General features: G+C 37.7%; 1 protein-coding gene across 3 annotated transcripts in view; it reads right to left on the reverse strand.

Annotated features, from left to right (window-relative positions):
- RELN (reelin) overlaps positions 1-17,348 on the reverse strand; it is a 500,685-nt gene that overhangs the window by 161,637 nt on the left and 321,700 nt on the right. For all 3 annotated transcript variants that reach the window (XM_047752963.1, XM_047752962.1, XM_047752964.1), the window contains exons 13-18: positions 11,025-11,137; positions 8,897-9,105; positions 8,008-8,136; positions 6,963-7,072; positions 2,884-2,950; positions 278-511 (exon numbers count right to left, since the gene is read on the reverse strand). In XM_047752963.1, coding sequence (XP_047608919.1) covers positions 278-511; positions 2,884-2,950; positions 6,963-7,072; positions 8,008-8,136; positions 8,897-9,105; positions 11,025-11,137 — 862 coding nt within the window. The remainder of the gene's footprint in view (positions 1-277; positions 512-2,883; positions 2,951-6,962; positions 7,073-8,007; positions 8,137-8,896; positions 9,106-11,024; positions 11,138-17,348) is intronic.

The following is a 17,348-nucleotide window of genomic DNA, read 5'->3' on the forward strand; positions in this document are numbered from 1 at the left end:
AATCAGCCTCTGCAAGCTGTCAAATAAATAAAACTACATAAATAATTAACTAGCCCTTCGCTTAAGAACAGTTTTGATGCTAACATTTCATATTTCAAAAATCTAGTCAGTCATTAGCATTTTAAAATTATCAGTGAACCTTCTAATTTATTTAAAAAAACTAGGTCAAATTACCTCTATAGGATATACATAAGCAAAAAGAGAAAAATTGAAAATACATCTGAATTCAATCATCACCGTCTGGTTTTTGTACGTATTCCACCTTGTTTTAACTCACCTGGATTGTGAGCTGTCAAGGAAAGATGTAATTAGCTGACGCCTCCCATCTTTGTTGAAAACCAGGGCCTTACCACTGGCCAAGACACCACAGCCAAAGCTAACTTCAGCACCACGGATAGAGTAAAAGTTATGGTAAGAGGAGAGCCTGGAACTGCCAAAGCTTTCAGAAATAAACATTGGGAATGTCTGGGATGCCATCTCACAAGCTGGGCCGGAAAATCCAGGGTCACATCTGAAAAAGAAACCATGAAATTAAATTTTAAACTGTTGGTCCCTTCAGAGATTCTTGAAACTACTTTGGGGTGTTTCAGGAAGTCCAGAGGCCAGGTTTTGATTGACTGGTAAGCAAGACTCATTAATCTTTGGAGAATACTGAATCTGAAGGCTTGATATGGAGGAATTGACCATAAATATTCTAGAAGAACAGAGTCTTTGCACAGTCCTGCTATAGAAAGCTTATGATTAAAACAATAATTCAGCACTCACCTTCAACCAATGCTAGTAATTTATCTGCAAATGCATCAATGTTTGTGCACATTTCCCACTTAAAATATCTTTGTGAAAGGTCTATTATATGTATACAATTTTATTCACAATGATGTCCATTGAATTTGTAAAAGAAAGGACATAAATAAAACACTTCTATAAGAAAATTAGAATAAATTTCCTTGAAGAACAAATGTAAAAATATATCCTGTGTTTTTGATATAATTATTGGAAATATTTGGAAAGGACTGGAAAATGAATCCATCTTTATTTCAAACTGGATTGGCATTATAAAGGGAATGTGTACACCCTTGACCTAGATATATGTCCTTAGCAGAACTGTGTTGTCTCTCAGTGGATTCCCACATTAGCAGTGCTTCAAGAAAAAGAAAAAAAAAATCACACAAACACACACTGCACACAACAACCTACCTGCTGCCATGTAAGAATGTGTTGTATTTGTGTATCAGTGAGAAAACCCATCACAGATGATTTAATAATTGAATATCAGAAACTTCTTATATTTTAAGGAGTTTACTGATCAGGAATTAATTTCAAATTCTCTATTTTTACCACACTATTTCTTTCTTACTGTATTTATTATGTTGCCCATTATAAAATTAAATTGCTATCTTTTTTGAATGGCGTGGGAGGGTTCTCATCTAAGCAGTCAAAACTTCCTAAAATCTGAAACAAACCAGATTTATTTATTTATTTATTTATTTATTTATTTATTTTTATTAAATTTTTTTCCTTCTTTTTATGGCCATACCTACAGCGTATGGAAGTTCCCAGGCTAGGGGTAAAATCAGAACTGCAGCTGCCAGCCTACATGCTGCAGGCATGGCAACACCAGATCCGAGGCACATTTACGACCTATGCCATAGCTTGCAGCAATGCCGGATCCTTAAGCCACCTAGCGAGGCTAGGCATCAAACCTGTATCCTCAGAGAGACAACGGTGTGTCCTTAACCTACTGAGCCACAGTGGGAACTCTTACTTTTAAAAATGTGTATTGAAGTATAGTTGATTTATAATGTTGTGTTAGTTTCTGTTGGACAGCAAAGTGATTCAGGCATATATTGACTGCAGTTCCCTGTGCTATTCAGTAGGAACTTATTGTTTATCTGTTTTATACATTGCAGTTTGTATTTGCTAATCCCAAACTCCTCATTTATCCCCCCACTCCTTTTCTCCTTTGGTAAGTCTAAGTTTGTTTTCTATGTCTGTAAGTCTGTGGAACAAGCCTTTTATAAAGCAAGTGTCCCAACAAGGTGATATTACAGCACAGCTCATAAGCCTACTTCTTTAGCACTAGTGCAGAAACAGGGATATATGCTGGCCTCACAGAGGGTCCATGTGGCATGTGAACATCCTGAAGTCAAATGCCAAATTTTATGTGTATTGGATATTCTTGGGGAGGTTTATAGTGATCATCCTATTATCAAAGAAGTTGCACCCTAAAATGCCAAGAACTATTGTAGCATGAAGTTGAGGTTGTCTTGGCTTTAGGGTTGGGAATGGGAAAGAAAATCAAGGTACATGAGCCTCAAAACAGTTTGCTTCTTTCACATTATCTCCTTAACTTAGACTCTGAATAGCCATGCAGTTTCTAAAAAGAACAAAAAGTTAGCTAAAGAGGATACATTTTAACATGGGGAAACGGAATATGGTTTACCATGGTCACAAATTGGAATTTGTGTCCCCCAACAAGACTGTCCATTGCCAGGGTGCTTTTCAGGGCAAATGCATATCTGTGTATTAAATGTGTCTTCTTCAGGCTAGTGATTAGGGAAAATATCACACTGAAGAAACTAAAGAGAGAAAACGCAGCAATCAAGCTATGAGGAATTCAAATTTGTTCACGAATTTATGTGAGGTATGCTAGATTTGTTCAGAAGTTAGTCTAATAAAAATTTATTTATTAATCAACTTCCACTTTAAAAATACATTTGATGTTCTATTATACTTAAGTGCCATTTGAAGTGTGCTACTTTTGGTCTTGAGAGACCTCAAAACCCTAAAAAGGAAATGGAAACAACTTAATATGACCTGTGGTTTCAGTATAGAAAACATATCAAAAAGCAGAAATATAGACATTACGGTAAAAATGCTTACTTGCAACCATGTCGAGTGCACTGTCCTCTGCCAGAACAGAATTTGAGACACGATGGACCAATATAAACTGCAGGGCAAAAGAGAGCATGTGAAAGATGGAAAAATCATTGGAAAGACCAACCACACCACCAGCTGTGGAACAATTTTGTGAAGCAATACCCATGAAAATCTAGTTCCTTGTGTGTACATTGTGCATGGGAATCCAGATGACATAGAATGAATGCTGTGTGACAAGGTAAGTGCTTAGTGACAAATCTGCCAGAACTGCTCTAACTTAAATAATCCTTTCAAGATTTTAATCTTTCATAGCAAAGAAAGTAAGAACATGTGACTGGGGTTCCTTAATGCAGTCTCTTCAGCTAACATGACTTCAGGCAAAATAGCAGGGCTTCTGTCTTGAATTTTCTAGAGTTTATATTTTAAGGTAGAGAGAAAAATTCACAAAGGATCAATTTGCTATGTCACAAAATGGGCAGATTATAGTTTAATTAAAAACTATAGTTTCATTTTTATCTGAGGAAAATCTTTAACATTGCAGATGACTACTACATGTGTTTCTAAGTATTAATCCATCCTTCCTAAAATCTGTGGTTGAGCATAATAGTCTTCTCTATAATGCAGAGCTTTTTTAATTTTAATTACTTAACTTATTTGGCTGCCTCCGTGGCATGCAGAAGTTCCCTGACTAGGGCTTGAGCCCAAGCCACAGAAGTAACCTGAGCCACAGCAGTAACAATGCCAAATCCTTAACCACTAGGCCACCAGGGAACTCTGCAGAGATTTATTTAGTTATTTATTTATTTAGGGCTACACCTGCAGTATATGGAAGTTCCCAGGCTAAGGGTCGAATCGGAGCTGCAGTTGCCAGCCTATGCCACAGCCACAGCAACACCAGATCCAAGCCCTGTCTGTGACCTACACCTCGACTCACAGTAATGCTGGATACTTAATCCACTGAGCGGAGCCAGGGATTGAACCTGTGTCCTCAGGGATACTAGTCAGGTTCATTATCACTGAGCCACGACAGGAACTCCCCAGAACTTATTGTAAATGGTGGGCTTAACAGATAATGATATTACAAACCTAAATTCTAATTTTGGGAATGCTGAGAAAAGAGCCCCTGATTGTCGAATGGTAGGCTCTGAGATACTCAGATTCAAATATATTTAAAACTATTAAGGCTTTTGATAGTACAATCAGAGGCACAGGAAATAGTACAAAAGTGGGACAAAATCAATGAAGAATTAGTGATGCAATGGTTATGAATACCTCACACATTCAATTTCAGGCACAAACAAATTTACTATTCATTATCATTGTCTTCTCTGACTTGTAGTCATGTCAAAATAGTTAAACAATTTTATTTTAAAATAAATTTTCCTGTGGTCTATGCTCCTTCAAGCACTTGCTCCCTGGAGTCAATTAACCTGTGAAATACTTTAAAAGAAATGCGAAGCAGGTCAGTGGAAAAACTCTTTCTCAAGGAAATTGTTGGTTTAGGAAAAGCTGAGATAGCAGGTTCAAGGGGTAAAGATACTAGTTTTAGGTGTCAAATAACCCCGGATTCAAATTCTAGCTTCACCTGGGAAACTGGATTAAGTGATTTATCCTGTCTGAGCCTCAGTATCCCCATTGTCTAAAGTGGGATAATATTCCTTGGAGGAAAGGAATAAAAGAAATGTTTCCTGCCTGGCACCTGGCACCATATGGTTATATCACCATCTCCACACTAGAGTCAAGGGTCCTTTGCCATCCTCCTGCCCCATCTGCTCTGATGGCTCCACTGGACACCAAGTAATGAGGAATCAGAAAGGGAATCTCTTACATGGGAGAGTGTGTGGGTTGTTTTCCGAGCACACTTGATTTTATGGCTCCAATCGCATTTACTCTAAGTCCTGCAAGCAGTTCTTTGAATTCTGCAGGGCTGCCTCATAGTGTCCTCATATCATACTTCAAAAAGCTCCCATCTTTAAAAATAACTCAACAACAGAACAAGTTCCAAGTCAATGGAAAAGAACCGCAAATAAGAATTTTGCTGTCATCCTTCCCTGCTAATGATGAAGTCATTAAGACTCAGAGTATTGAGTCAACTTACAGATTCTTTTCTCCAAGAATACAGAAAGGAGAGATTAGTTTCCTTCACATTATCATTAATGTAATCAAGTTGAAAATTTAAAAGTGGTAACAAACATTTTGCTCTAGGACTTACCATTTTGCTAAGAATTGCAAAATAATTTCCAAAATACTTTCTTTACTCACTAGCAGGGGCTAACTTCGCCATGACTTAGGCTAACTGGAAGAGGATCGTGACCTATTTTCTTTTCTTTTCTTGACATAATTCTGAAACTCCATAGTGAAATGGGAAAGAGTTCAAGGGTATTCTTTGGCAAGTTGACACACATTTCTCTTGGAAAGGAGTAAATGTGTGCTGCCTTATGAAGAAACAAGAGCAGGTCCTGTTTCTGTGAATCTCATAAATAGAGTAATACCAGAATTGAAGAGATTCTGCCTCAAGTTTTGTGTTTGCCATACACTGTTAACCATGCTCATTCCACGGATTTTACTCTTTTCTCATTCAATTCACAGAAGGATGGTAGGAACTCAGGATGTGTAGCAAACACTTTCTGACTTAGAATCATGTTGCGTTAGCCCTCTTTAGGAAATTCAGATACTCTTTTCGTAGGTTTTTATGTGCCTCATTTTGCATTCTTAATTTCCTTCTATGCTTATTTCATTATTTTTTTCATTTCTTTTATGATTATTTAACATAATCTAAGTTCATTATAGGACCCTTAAAAATATGATGACAGCAGGAAAATACCATCCATATCCAACAATCTAGAGGCACATACTTATTATTCCCTAGAGCTAATTAACAAGAGCAGTAATCAAATGCTGCGCAAAATATTCCACCCATGGAGAAATTCCATTTTGACAATTTCATCTTTAGGCATTTTTGCAAATACACTGTGATTGTGTCCGTATGTTTAAGCCCATGTAACTCATATGTTCTTAGTCTGGGCCTTTTATTGGTTTTCTTTGAATAAAGACTGTTTAAAAAGTTTACATGGCTCATCAGCAAATTATCTTGCCTGAAGTCATCCCTGAGTTTCAAGAATGTGAGACTGCTTGTATTAATTGTGTATCAACTTTTAAATTATTCAAAGACAATAAAAATAGTATTGAGATGAAAAGTCAGCATTAAACAATGGAGTAGGCTTTTCCTAATTTACAAAATCAACACAAGTCACTGGCTATATGAAATTTGCTTAAATATAGGTATTTTATCTTTCCTTCCCTCCCTTCTACTTCCTCGTAGTATAACCCTTCAGTCAAATTCACATATTCTCTGAAAATAGGAAATTTGACGTAATGAGAATTATTTAAAAAAACCATGCAGAGTTGGCTATTAGTAACAAATATAAGAAATTTACAGTCATGTACTGCACTAGCTTAAAATATATTCTCTCATGTGCACTTGTCATATGTGACACTGGCCTTAAAGTTATGCAAAAGTTCATCAACAATCACTTAAAAATGAATGATAGGTGATTTCATGTACTTCTAAATTTTCCTTTTATACTGTTTTCTGAAAAGGAGGTAGAAGTTTCACTTCAGAAGTTTCATTTTAGAAATGACGTTTCCTCATGTGTGGTGTCTGCATGGGGAAGAGGAGCATTCCAGATGTTGTGGTAGTTACAAAGAGAAGAATGGGTCTTCTTTTAATATATGCAGCATAGTAAGTATTTATGTTAATTTTGTATAAAATATTCAAGGAAAGTGTTAGGATATCCCTCATCATCAATTGCAAATCTGAGTTTCAGGGCTTTATGCATTTTAAAATAATGTATGTTGAAACATCCTAGCATCTAATATTGCTGACTCCACTGCCTTTTTTGTTTTTTTTTCTGGTTGTGCATTCCTGGGCTTCTGACAGAATGCAAAGGAGAAAGGGAAGAAAGGGTGTTTAATGAACCACAAGACCATGACTTAGAAACATGATTAAGTCTGTGCTGACGAACAAAAGCACAGGAAGGCTCTACATCAATGGCATGTGATTATGACAGGCATAAACTAACCATTATCAATTGCCCACATGTTTCCAAGGATTGGTCCCATTTGTCTCCAGCGAATTCTGGTGTCCCGGGTTAGTGCTGCGTTAGGAAGGGGAATTGTTATTCGGTTCCACCTGCAAGAAATTTAGCACAGAACAGCTTCACCACCACGTTCACATCTTTTGAGTGTATTTTCTATGCACTTGATGTTCTGGTATCCATATGCTTGAGGCAGCACTAAAGTTTGGTGATAAACTCTTTATAGTCACCTGTGGAGTTTGTTTATAGTTTTAAAGCAGACATGTCACTTCTAAAAACATCTATACCACATTAGAGTATCTTAAAGCAAGTGATTTTTTTTCGGACTTTTAAAAGAAATGTTTACATCATTATTCAGACCTTAGCTACTCTTCTATGATAAGCATCTGTAACAAGATAGGGTGCTGATTACATTGATTACTTCTTTTTTGTTATTCCCTAATCCTGTGCACATTTAAAGACAGGCTAGGAATAAAAATAATTCTCAATCTTGCATTCTTGGAAACATTTTTACTGTTTTCCTAGTGCTTATTTTGTAAAGTGGCAAGTATTTTACAATCAAATTTAATTCCCTTAACAGTCTTTAAAGGAATGTATCATTGTCCTTCATTTGGGGGGAAAGAAGTAGAACATTAGAGAGAGCAAATATTACAGGAGTAGATGGCAGAACGAGGATTTGAGCCCAGGTTCAATTTCAAAGCTTAACTTTCTTCCTTTTCTCTATGCTGCATCTCTCCATATGCAAGAATTTTGGCAACCAGCATAGGATCACTGTATAGAATTTAAATTTATGTAATCTAAAATATAAAAGCCAAGTAGCTAAAGAATGAATGATCCTACAAATTGTGATCTCGCAACAGATTTACCAAAGTTACTGTCTTGTAATTTTTTAAATGAGGTCACTCCTGAATCAGCAGAAAAAGAGAAGGCAGCTTCCTTACCTATTATGCCAAAAATACTAATCTCAGCCTTACTCACTGATTTTGAGTCTAGATCATGCATTCAAATCTCTTTCCCTGAATTCACTCACCCACTGTAGTTTTCAGAGGAGTAGATTGTGCTGTGGGGGAGGTGGGGTCCTGCACAGATCTCAGGCAAACATTCAGTGTGGAGCAGGGACCAGGAACGCCCATGGTTAGTAGAAAACTCTAAGCTGACGCTGATAACACCAGAACAAGCACAACATAAAAGGGGCAAAGATAACAAATAAAATGAAATGACTCATCTCTAGTGAAGTACTTTAAACATTTGTTGAACTATCATAAAAAATTTTAGACGCTGTTTCTGAAATGATTGTTTTCCCAGCCCCTGAAGTCTGACCAGCCTTCAAAGGGCACGCAGTTAAATTACCGCTATAGAAACAAACTATGTTTTAAAGACAGCAATTGATAACTTGAGATTGTGCTCCTGAATTTGATAGAAGGCAAGGCAATTACCACGTCTCACACTGCCACTTCATCCTGTGAATGTGAGACTGACGAAATCCTTAGAAAGGACAAGAGCAACACTTTAGCAAGTGAAACTGAGAACTCATAGCTCTTGAAGTGCTAATTGATTTCCTTGCCTATTATTAGGGGGTCACTAACTAACTTGGGGTCAAGGTTTTTTTTCCCCCAATTATCTGTTTTTTCTTCTCTCTCAGTGGTCTTTTGGAATGGATGGCTGCCACAGCTCCCGCAAACACCTCTGATACCTAAGACCAAGTACTCAGAATGAAGTCATTTCTGCTTAAAACCGATCTAATGATACTTGGCATATGAACTGAAGAATCTTTTTCTTTTGAGGAAAGTATGTATTTTATCAATGGATATTTTATTTAGAATTTAGCTGAAAAATCTGAGAAGTTGCTTTGATTTAATAGCCAAGCCCATGTGTTCATTGTTAATCTGTCCACACATTCACAGAACAAGGCTTCCTACCTGTTCCCAGGTTGCTGTGTTCCGCATCCCAGATTAATGGAAAACTGTATCATGTGAGACATTGTAGAAGGGAGGACGGGTAAGACGTGGAAAAAATCTATGGCCCAGACATTCCTATTATGTCCCTGATGGTTCTTTTGCCTGAGACAAAATTTGGTAGCAGGCGTTTGAAGTTCAGGATTGATGACTACAGAAACCAAAGATGGAACCTTCAAAACAAAGGAAAGCAAAATCACTCAAAATCTTTCCTCTGAGATTCAGTGTGAATTCTCCTAGATTGAATCTTGCAGTTACTATGTACACAAGCGTCATTTATTAAGCACCAGGCAACAGTCTGTGCATTCCATTTGTTATTTCATGTAGAAGATGCTGTCCTCAGGGGGCATTCATTTTAGTCACTCAGAATTCTTCCTCTGTAGACACCTGGAACTCTCTGTGTGGGATTGATCAGGCCCTCTCTACCTGAACATAAATTGGGTTAAGGTCTTTAGAAGTTATCAAAGCATTTATTTCTATTCTATCTACCTTAGCACAAGACAAAAAGGCTACCTGACATTTACACGTTATCATTAGCCTTATTTTATTTTATTTTACTTTATTTTATTTTTTAGGGCCTTGCCCATGGCATATGGAAGTTTCCAGGCTAGGGGTTGAATTGGAGCTACAGCTGCTGGCCTACCCCACAGCCACAGAAACTCAGGATCCGAGCGAATCTTCGACCTATACCACAGCTCACGGCAATGCCGGATCCTAAACCCACTGAGGCCTGGGATCAAACCTGCATCCTTGTGGATCCTGGTCGGGTTTGTTAACCACTGAGCCACACAGGGAACTCCCTAGCCTTCTTTTAAAGTGTATTTGTATAATACTAATTCTGAAACTAGATATTCTGAAAATGGAACAGCCAGAGACAATGAGTTAATCCATGATAACTTACATAATTGACTTGGTCTGAGGCATGCAGCTGAACACAGCAGGTGTAACCCTACCTAGTCACAGCTGGGAAAAGCAGTCCATTATGAAATCCCAAGCGGTACAACTTGGGTGATCATAGCATGTCGAGAGTCCTGGGTACTTTCTTTGGTGGCTCCCTATTCTAGCCTTGATGTTACCTCTTGTCTTCCTAACTGAAGCTATGAGATGTTATAGCCTGGCTGTGTCCAAGTTTTTTAAAGTACCAAGAGTGCCAGCAATGTGGAGGGAAGGCTAACTCATAAGGAATGTGCAAGTATATTCTCAGCACAAATACATTTACTCTTAGAAAAGAATAATTTTACACCTTATGACAAGCATTACACATGATTTTTTAAGATATGTGCAAAAACTACAGCTAACACATGTCCTAAATCCAAAAGGCAAATCCCTGCCTCCAAAGAGTCAATAGGTGGCTCAAATTAGCAGAGAAAAAAGAAAAGATAATAATCATCTGTATTTCTACAAGGTCTTCTGCCTAGGAAACCTCAAATGCTGGACTAATACTCACTCTGCCTGATAGCAAGGCTGTGAAGCTGCACAGTTAGGGCCACTTTTTGGGCTTTCTTAGGGACAAGAGTCATTGTCAGAGTATTGGGTTCTATCTTAATTGTCTCCGATAGGCTATAATTCATTCTTCCTGATAAAACCTCATTCTTTGTTTATATCAGGAAAAAAGTGAAGAATGATAAAATAATGTCCATGTCACAGTTTGGTTTTTTGGGTGTTTGGGTTTCTTTTTTGGTTCTGTTTTGTTTTTTGGCTTTTAGGGCTGCACCCGTGGCATACAGATGTTCCCTGGATAAGGGCTGAGTCAGAGCTACAGCTGCCAGCCTACGTCACAGCCATAGCCACTCAGGATCCAAGCCCTGTCTGCGACCTACATACACCACAGCTCATGGCAACACCAGATCCCCAACCCACTGAACGAGGCCAGGGGTCAAACCCCGATCCTCATGGATGCTAGTTGGATCTGTTTCCACTGTGCCACAACAGGAACTCCCCCATGTCACTTTGAAAGAACTGTGGCAACTTCCTGGGCTGCCAGCAGACAGCTTTGTCCTCTGCCTTTAGCATGGTCTTCATGGTTTTGACCTGAATCTGTCTAGGGAGATCTAGGGGTGGGGCCATTTGACACACAAATCGGCATGTGTACCTTATAGGAGGAATAAGAGAGGGTATCCAGGGCGATGTGCTCTTTTCTTCCTTCGATCTTTGCGTACAGGATGATATCATTTTCATGAGAATCTCCAGGGTCACAAATTCCTCCTGAACATAAAAATTTTAAGTGTTAGTACCAACTTGTATCCATTAACATGTCACCTATCTCGTTAAATTTCAGAATAAAAAGTAATTATAAAACCAGGTGTCTGCTGTAGAGCAGCAACTAACTCAACACTATAAATTAACTATACCCTAATAAAACATAAATTTAATTAAAAAACAATAACAAAAAACCCCAGATATCTCTTAAGAATGATCCTAAACAAAGGTAACCAGACCCAAAGAAATAATTTATGAAGATAATTCAGATTGGTCACGCCGAAGATCAAAGACTTGACATTTGTGAAGGCCAAAGTAACTATTTATTCAGTGAGATTACTCAAATAACCACCTGAAACAAACTGTGACTACATGGCCACATTTTAACTCACATTAAAGAAATGCGTTCTTGTTTTTAATAAACCATTACTTCCTTGTATTTGAGGTCTTTATTAAGATTCCTTTAAAAAGTGTTGTGACTCACTGAAACAAAGCTTTTTGAAGCAGCGTTATTTGAACTGTTGCATGCGTATCTTTAATATTTTAGTACATATTAGGTATTTGTATATTAGATATGGTTCATTTTACATTTTTCATTTTTTACTTTTGGTACCTCATTTGATGTTGGAAGGTATAGAGGGTAGCTTATGCCCTATCAAACTACTTTACTGCCATATGACATGATATAATGTTAGAATTGAGAGGAAATTAAGATCATCGTGATGATGCAACTGAGTAATAGAACAAGTACCAGAAACTGTATTTAACTAATTGGTGGAAGAGCCAGGAGTCGATGTCACATCCTTTTAACCTTTGAACTTCTATTCCTTTCACTACTGCAAGTGGCCAATAATCCTTATTACTGCTGGCTTCTATCAGCTGTCTGCTTAACTTGGATTTTAAAGGATTACGTGTCTAAGGAGAAACCTATCCCCACCCACCATCATCCTTTAAAATAGCACAAACCATAATATCAGGAGTGGAGATATGTACATGAATTTCTTGGCAAATACTCTATCTCTAAGATCCAAATTTAATAGCATTAACTTTTAATTTTATTATTGCCTTCAGAAAAAAAAAAAAAAAAACCCCAAACCTCCAGTTCTTAAATCAACTACTATCAATGGTAATTTTTATCTACAGGGAATTTTTGCCACTATTACTCTACGGTGACAAAAAGGCAACCTCAAAAACTCTAGAATAAGGTTACTCTTTAAGAGCTGATCTAGTAAAATCAATAAATAATGGCTGAGACTCACCACCTATATAAATAAAGTGTTGATTGTTGCAAGTGTCTGGCTTAAATTCAGCCTGGGTAATTGGGGTCTGATCTTGGGGAGAAATTACTGAACTGTAATGTTAAGTGAGAAAGCTAGAGCCTGACCTGTTCAAGAAAGATCATGATAACAGAAGTAACTTGGACGGTGAAATCTGGCATGTTACATCTGTTAGACATACGCAACTTAGCATATAACAGATATCTGAGTAAAGTAATCTGAACTGAGAATAGAGGAGCCAGATACAGTGATAATGTAGACGTCATCCTAAAAGATGTTTATTGTTCAAAGGCAACAAGCTATAGAGGAAATCTCATGATTCTGACATCTGATATCGTATTTTTTAAGCATTTCATTACACACTTCCAGATTATAGGAAATATAGCTAGTAGAGCCATTCTAACTGACAGTTCCTAGGGAGAAAGAGCTACATGAAAACTGAATTCTCTTTTTAAAAATAGAACTTTTAAAAATTGAGTATTGAGCCCATATTAAAATTTTATTCCCCAAAGAAACAAAAACGGTGAAAGGTCACAAGCAATGTGGGTTGGAAGCACCAGAGACATAGGAACTGAACTAGAAATTCTCTCTAATTTCATTAATTTGTTCCCTGTAAATCCTCTCTGCTCTCTCAAGAATGGTTCATGAACTGCACCTGCCTTTCAGAGAGAATGGAAAACCCACGTGCGAGCCTCATCCAGCCCAGAATGACAAGAAGAAAGTCCAAAAGGAGCCAAGACTTTAAAATGATGACAGACTTTATCTGAAAGATCCCTCTGGGGGCAATTTATCAGTTCTGTGAAGTTTCAGTGACAGCAGCTCCTACAGAACGATATGGATTCCTCTTCAGCTTCATTTGCTTTGATGTATTGTGGAAAGGTATGACTCCAGGGGCGTTTTGTACAGCAATTAAGGTACAGAAGATTTCAGTAGAAACTAAATGGACAGTTAGTTTTAAAATATTTCAAATCCTGTTTTAAGTAGCTTTTAAGACACTTATTTCTATTAAGAAAGTGGTTTTGTTATTTACTATGTGCAGGACTTTGGGCCTGAAGGAGAAATAAGCCCTGACCTCAAAAAGTTTGTAATTTAGCAAGGAATGGATATAAATGACTAATATGCATGAAAGAAGATAATTAGCAGTAAAGCGCTGTATTGCCATAACTGCGGTAAAACTTCAGAGAAAAGAGACACAAGCACAGGCTAAAAGAGCTGGGAGATGCTCAGTAAATATTTGTTGAAAGAATAATAAGCCAAGAAACCCACATGAATGATGTCTATTAGATTATTTTTGTCTTGTTCCCTGCATTCTGGCTCTAATAGTGCTGGATACTACTCCTCACTGAATTTGTGCTGTAGAAATGAATGTGCGAATAAAGGAAACAGACGTTGAACCAAACTTTGAAAGGTGAGCAAATGTTTTCCAGAAATGGTGGTCACAGCAGACTGATATGAACCAGAGGATGAAGCCAGGAAGAACTGTAGGCAGTGCCTGAGAAGAAGAGTGTGATCCGGGCTAGATTAACAATCAGTCACTGATTTTCCTAAGGCACCATACTTAGTGAGGGGTCACTTATAAACGATCTTACCTGAAATCTCTTCCCATATTGCCTTCTTTCCTATCAGCTACCAAAGACTTAAAGTCTTTTCTAAAGATCCAGTCTTACCCTACCTTTTCCTATGGTACTCCTGTCCTATCCTAGCCTAAAGACACCTTTGCTGCAATCTGCTTTCTCCTCAAGGTTAGACCCTATTTCTTTTCTTACATTTATTGATGAACTTCATGAAAGAGCAGTCCTCTCTCAGAGACACATGACTCTATTTCTTTCTTTGTCTTGCAGAGACATTTAAAACTTAATAGCAATGGAAAACAATTTAAAAGTATTCATGATTTCAGTGCAGCACCTGAAATTTCCAAGAAAAAAATTAAACAAACTGCAAAGGAAAAGAAAAACTTAAAGCCATCTTCAATAAAGCATCTCTATAACATTCCTGCTTAATTCTCATTATAGTTGGATTGGATTTGTTTTGTTTGTTTTCTATTTTTGAACTCTATGCCCTTTGGCTTCCCAGAGACCACCATGGGGAGTCTTGGGTGGCCTGACTGACCTCTGTCTCCGGGGCATTCCCTCCACTGCTGACCACCTCCCTGTCATCTCATCCCTGAACCACTCTCTTCCCTTCCTCGGTTAGCACAGAACCACACCTTCCTCTGTATTTCCTTATGCCCTTCCTCAGTATCCTCTTCCTTCTACCTACACCTAGGTGAGGGTTCTCCCAAAGGCTCATTCACATCCTTTGCTTACCCTGCTTCCTGCTTGGGAGAACACAGCAAGTCTAGTGGCTCCAGCCATCACTTTCAACTCTGACAGATGCTGAGTAGAATTTTTACCTTTGGGTGGCCTTCTAGAACCCTCAACCTCAACAAATCTAATATCAAAGTCTTCTACTCCATACTTGCTCTTTATTATGATTCTAATAATTTTTGACATATCCTATTTTGGGAAATGGCACCATTCTTCCAATCACCCAGGAGAAAAGTGTGTGTCTTCTCCAAGACTATACTCATAATCCCCAGTCAGCTGGGTATGAAACTCAGCTGGTTCTTTCTCCAGTTATTCTACCTTTGTGCCCTCCTGCATAGCACTGCTACCATCACTGCACAGTGATAACTGCTTTGTTGCTTGGACCAGTGCAATAGCCTCCCTAACTTAGAATCGCAGACAAAATACATTGCATGAACAATACTTACACAACAAATTCTTTGTTGTTCATCTAAAATTCAAATTTAAATAAGTCTCTCCTAATCCCACTAAATCTGGCAACCCTACCCTACCTGGTCTTCCATCTTCTAATTTATGATTGCTGTACTCTTTTCTTCACACTATGCCAGACTTATATTTCTAAAACAAAGATGAGGATGTATTTTAGAACTGACAGAAACCATCTGATGGCTCCATTGTTACAATGTTACTCTGCTGCCAAGAGTAACAGAATCCAAATTCCCATGATAGTAAAGAGAATCACTACTCGGGTTCCAGTTCACTTTTCTAGTTTCAGTTTATGTCTTTCCATTCAACTATACTAGAAAAATCACCCAGCCCCAAACATGGCATGGATCTTTACACTTGTGCTTTTCTCAAAATGCTGACTTAGCTTGACCTTCATGGCCCACTTCCAATGCCATCTCCTTCGTGAAGCTTTACCCCAATTCCTTCTCTGCAATACCCACAGCTTCCTTTGCACAGAATTTCATTTTCATTCCATTACAGTGCAACTACAATCTCCCTTATAGTTAGATGCCCCCTGTGCGCATGGAGTCTAAGTTATTTTTACATGAAAAAAACAAGGATATATTGAGGCAAGTATTTATTAGACACTATTTTGAGAGCTTTGCGTATATTAACTCTCAACAACTCTGTGATTTAGATATGATTATTTTCCTCAGTTGGAATCTCCATTGTATCCTAGCTTGTTGCTCTACATTTACTTGGAATTCACTATTTTTTTTTTCAATTAAACAGAGATGCTTTTATTTGGGATAACATACTTTGGGTTCCATTCAAATGAATGTTTTCCTCATGGTCAATATAATTTTTTTTTTTCTTTTTAGGGCCAAACCTGCAGCACATGGAAGTTCCTAGGCTAGGGGTTGAATTGGAGTTACATCTGCAGGCCTGTGCTGCAGCTTGTGACAACACCGGATCCTTAACCCAATGAGCAAGGCCAAGGATTGAACCTGTATCCTGATGGATACTAGTTGGGTTCTTAACCTGCTGAGCCACAATGGGAGCTCCATTTTTAATTGATTCATTACTAATTGCTTTGTTCTAAAAAAAAATTAAAGATGATAATCTCATATAAAGATGACTTTCTCTTATAAGAAGGCAACAAATTGAGTTGATTTGGCATAATTTACTATGAAAAAATGACATTCAAATATATTACATCAGAAAGGGAAAAATAAATTGGCCTACTAAACGTTTACTATAATTTTGGAGGGTTCTTAAGGTTTCCCAGAAATCACTCTCAATAAAATGAGAGCCAGTCTGAATTCTAGTTATTTAAAGGAAATTGGCTCTGGGCTTTTCCTTTTCACTTTTTAAAGTTTAACTGAAGTATGGTTGACTTACAATGTCGTGACAATTTCTGTAACAAAATGACTCAGTTACACATATGCACAAATCCATTCTCGCTCAGATTCTTTCTCCATATAGATTATCACAGAACACTGGGTAGAGTTCCTTGTGCTTACATACAGCTGGTCCCTGTTGGGGTCTAGGTTTTTAAACATACAAATCATTTTACAGTCAAGGTGAGACTATTCTTATGGCAGGAAGATTAATTGTATTTTATATCCACATTACTGAAAGTGAGGTAGCATCACACACGCAATGTATTTGACAGCATGAGACAATCTGAAGTTTACTTTGCTATTCCGAGCTATAGGAAGTGAGAAAAGTGAGAGAAATAATAGTCAGTGCTGAAGCCTAGACTCCAGAGGCCTGTTTGTCCTGATGAACTGACATCTTTCCTAATAAGTTCAAAGGTGGACAATGTTTATTTCCTGTTTCACTTCCAGGTGTTGCCTGTGGTTTTCCAATCCTTTAACAAAGAAGGCATGTGACACCTACTCACATTTCTGGAACGACATCCAGTGAAGAGTACATAACTGTGGCTCTTGTTCATTAAAATGATAAATTTGAGAAGACACACATTTTAACCCCTCTCATTCCTCCTTGGGTATTTTTCTAAACTTTTAACTATTTACTTGCTCTGCAATAATCCGAAGAAAAATAACATGGTTTTTTTTTTTTTTTCCCTGTACGTGCTTGCCAACATATTAGAAAGTAGGAATGTTATTAAAAGTAGCAAAAAGTATTATAAACCTGTGTCTTTCTTAGCTTCCCAGGACAGAGTTATGCAATGATGAGACAGCT

This window comes from Phacochoerus africanus, chromosome 11, assembly GCF_016906955.1.
Source record: "Phacochoerus africanus isolate WHEZ1 chromosome 11, ROS_Pafr_v1, whole genome shotgun sequence".
NCBI lineage: Eukaryota > Metazoa > Chordata > Mammalia > Artiodactyla > Suidae > Phacochoerus > Phacochoerus africanus.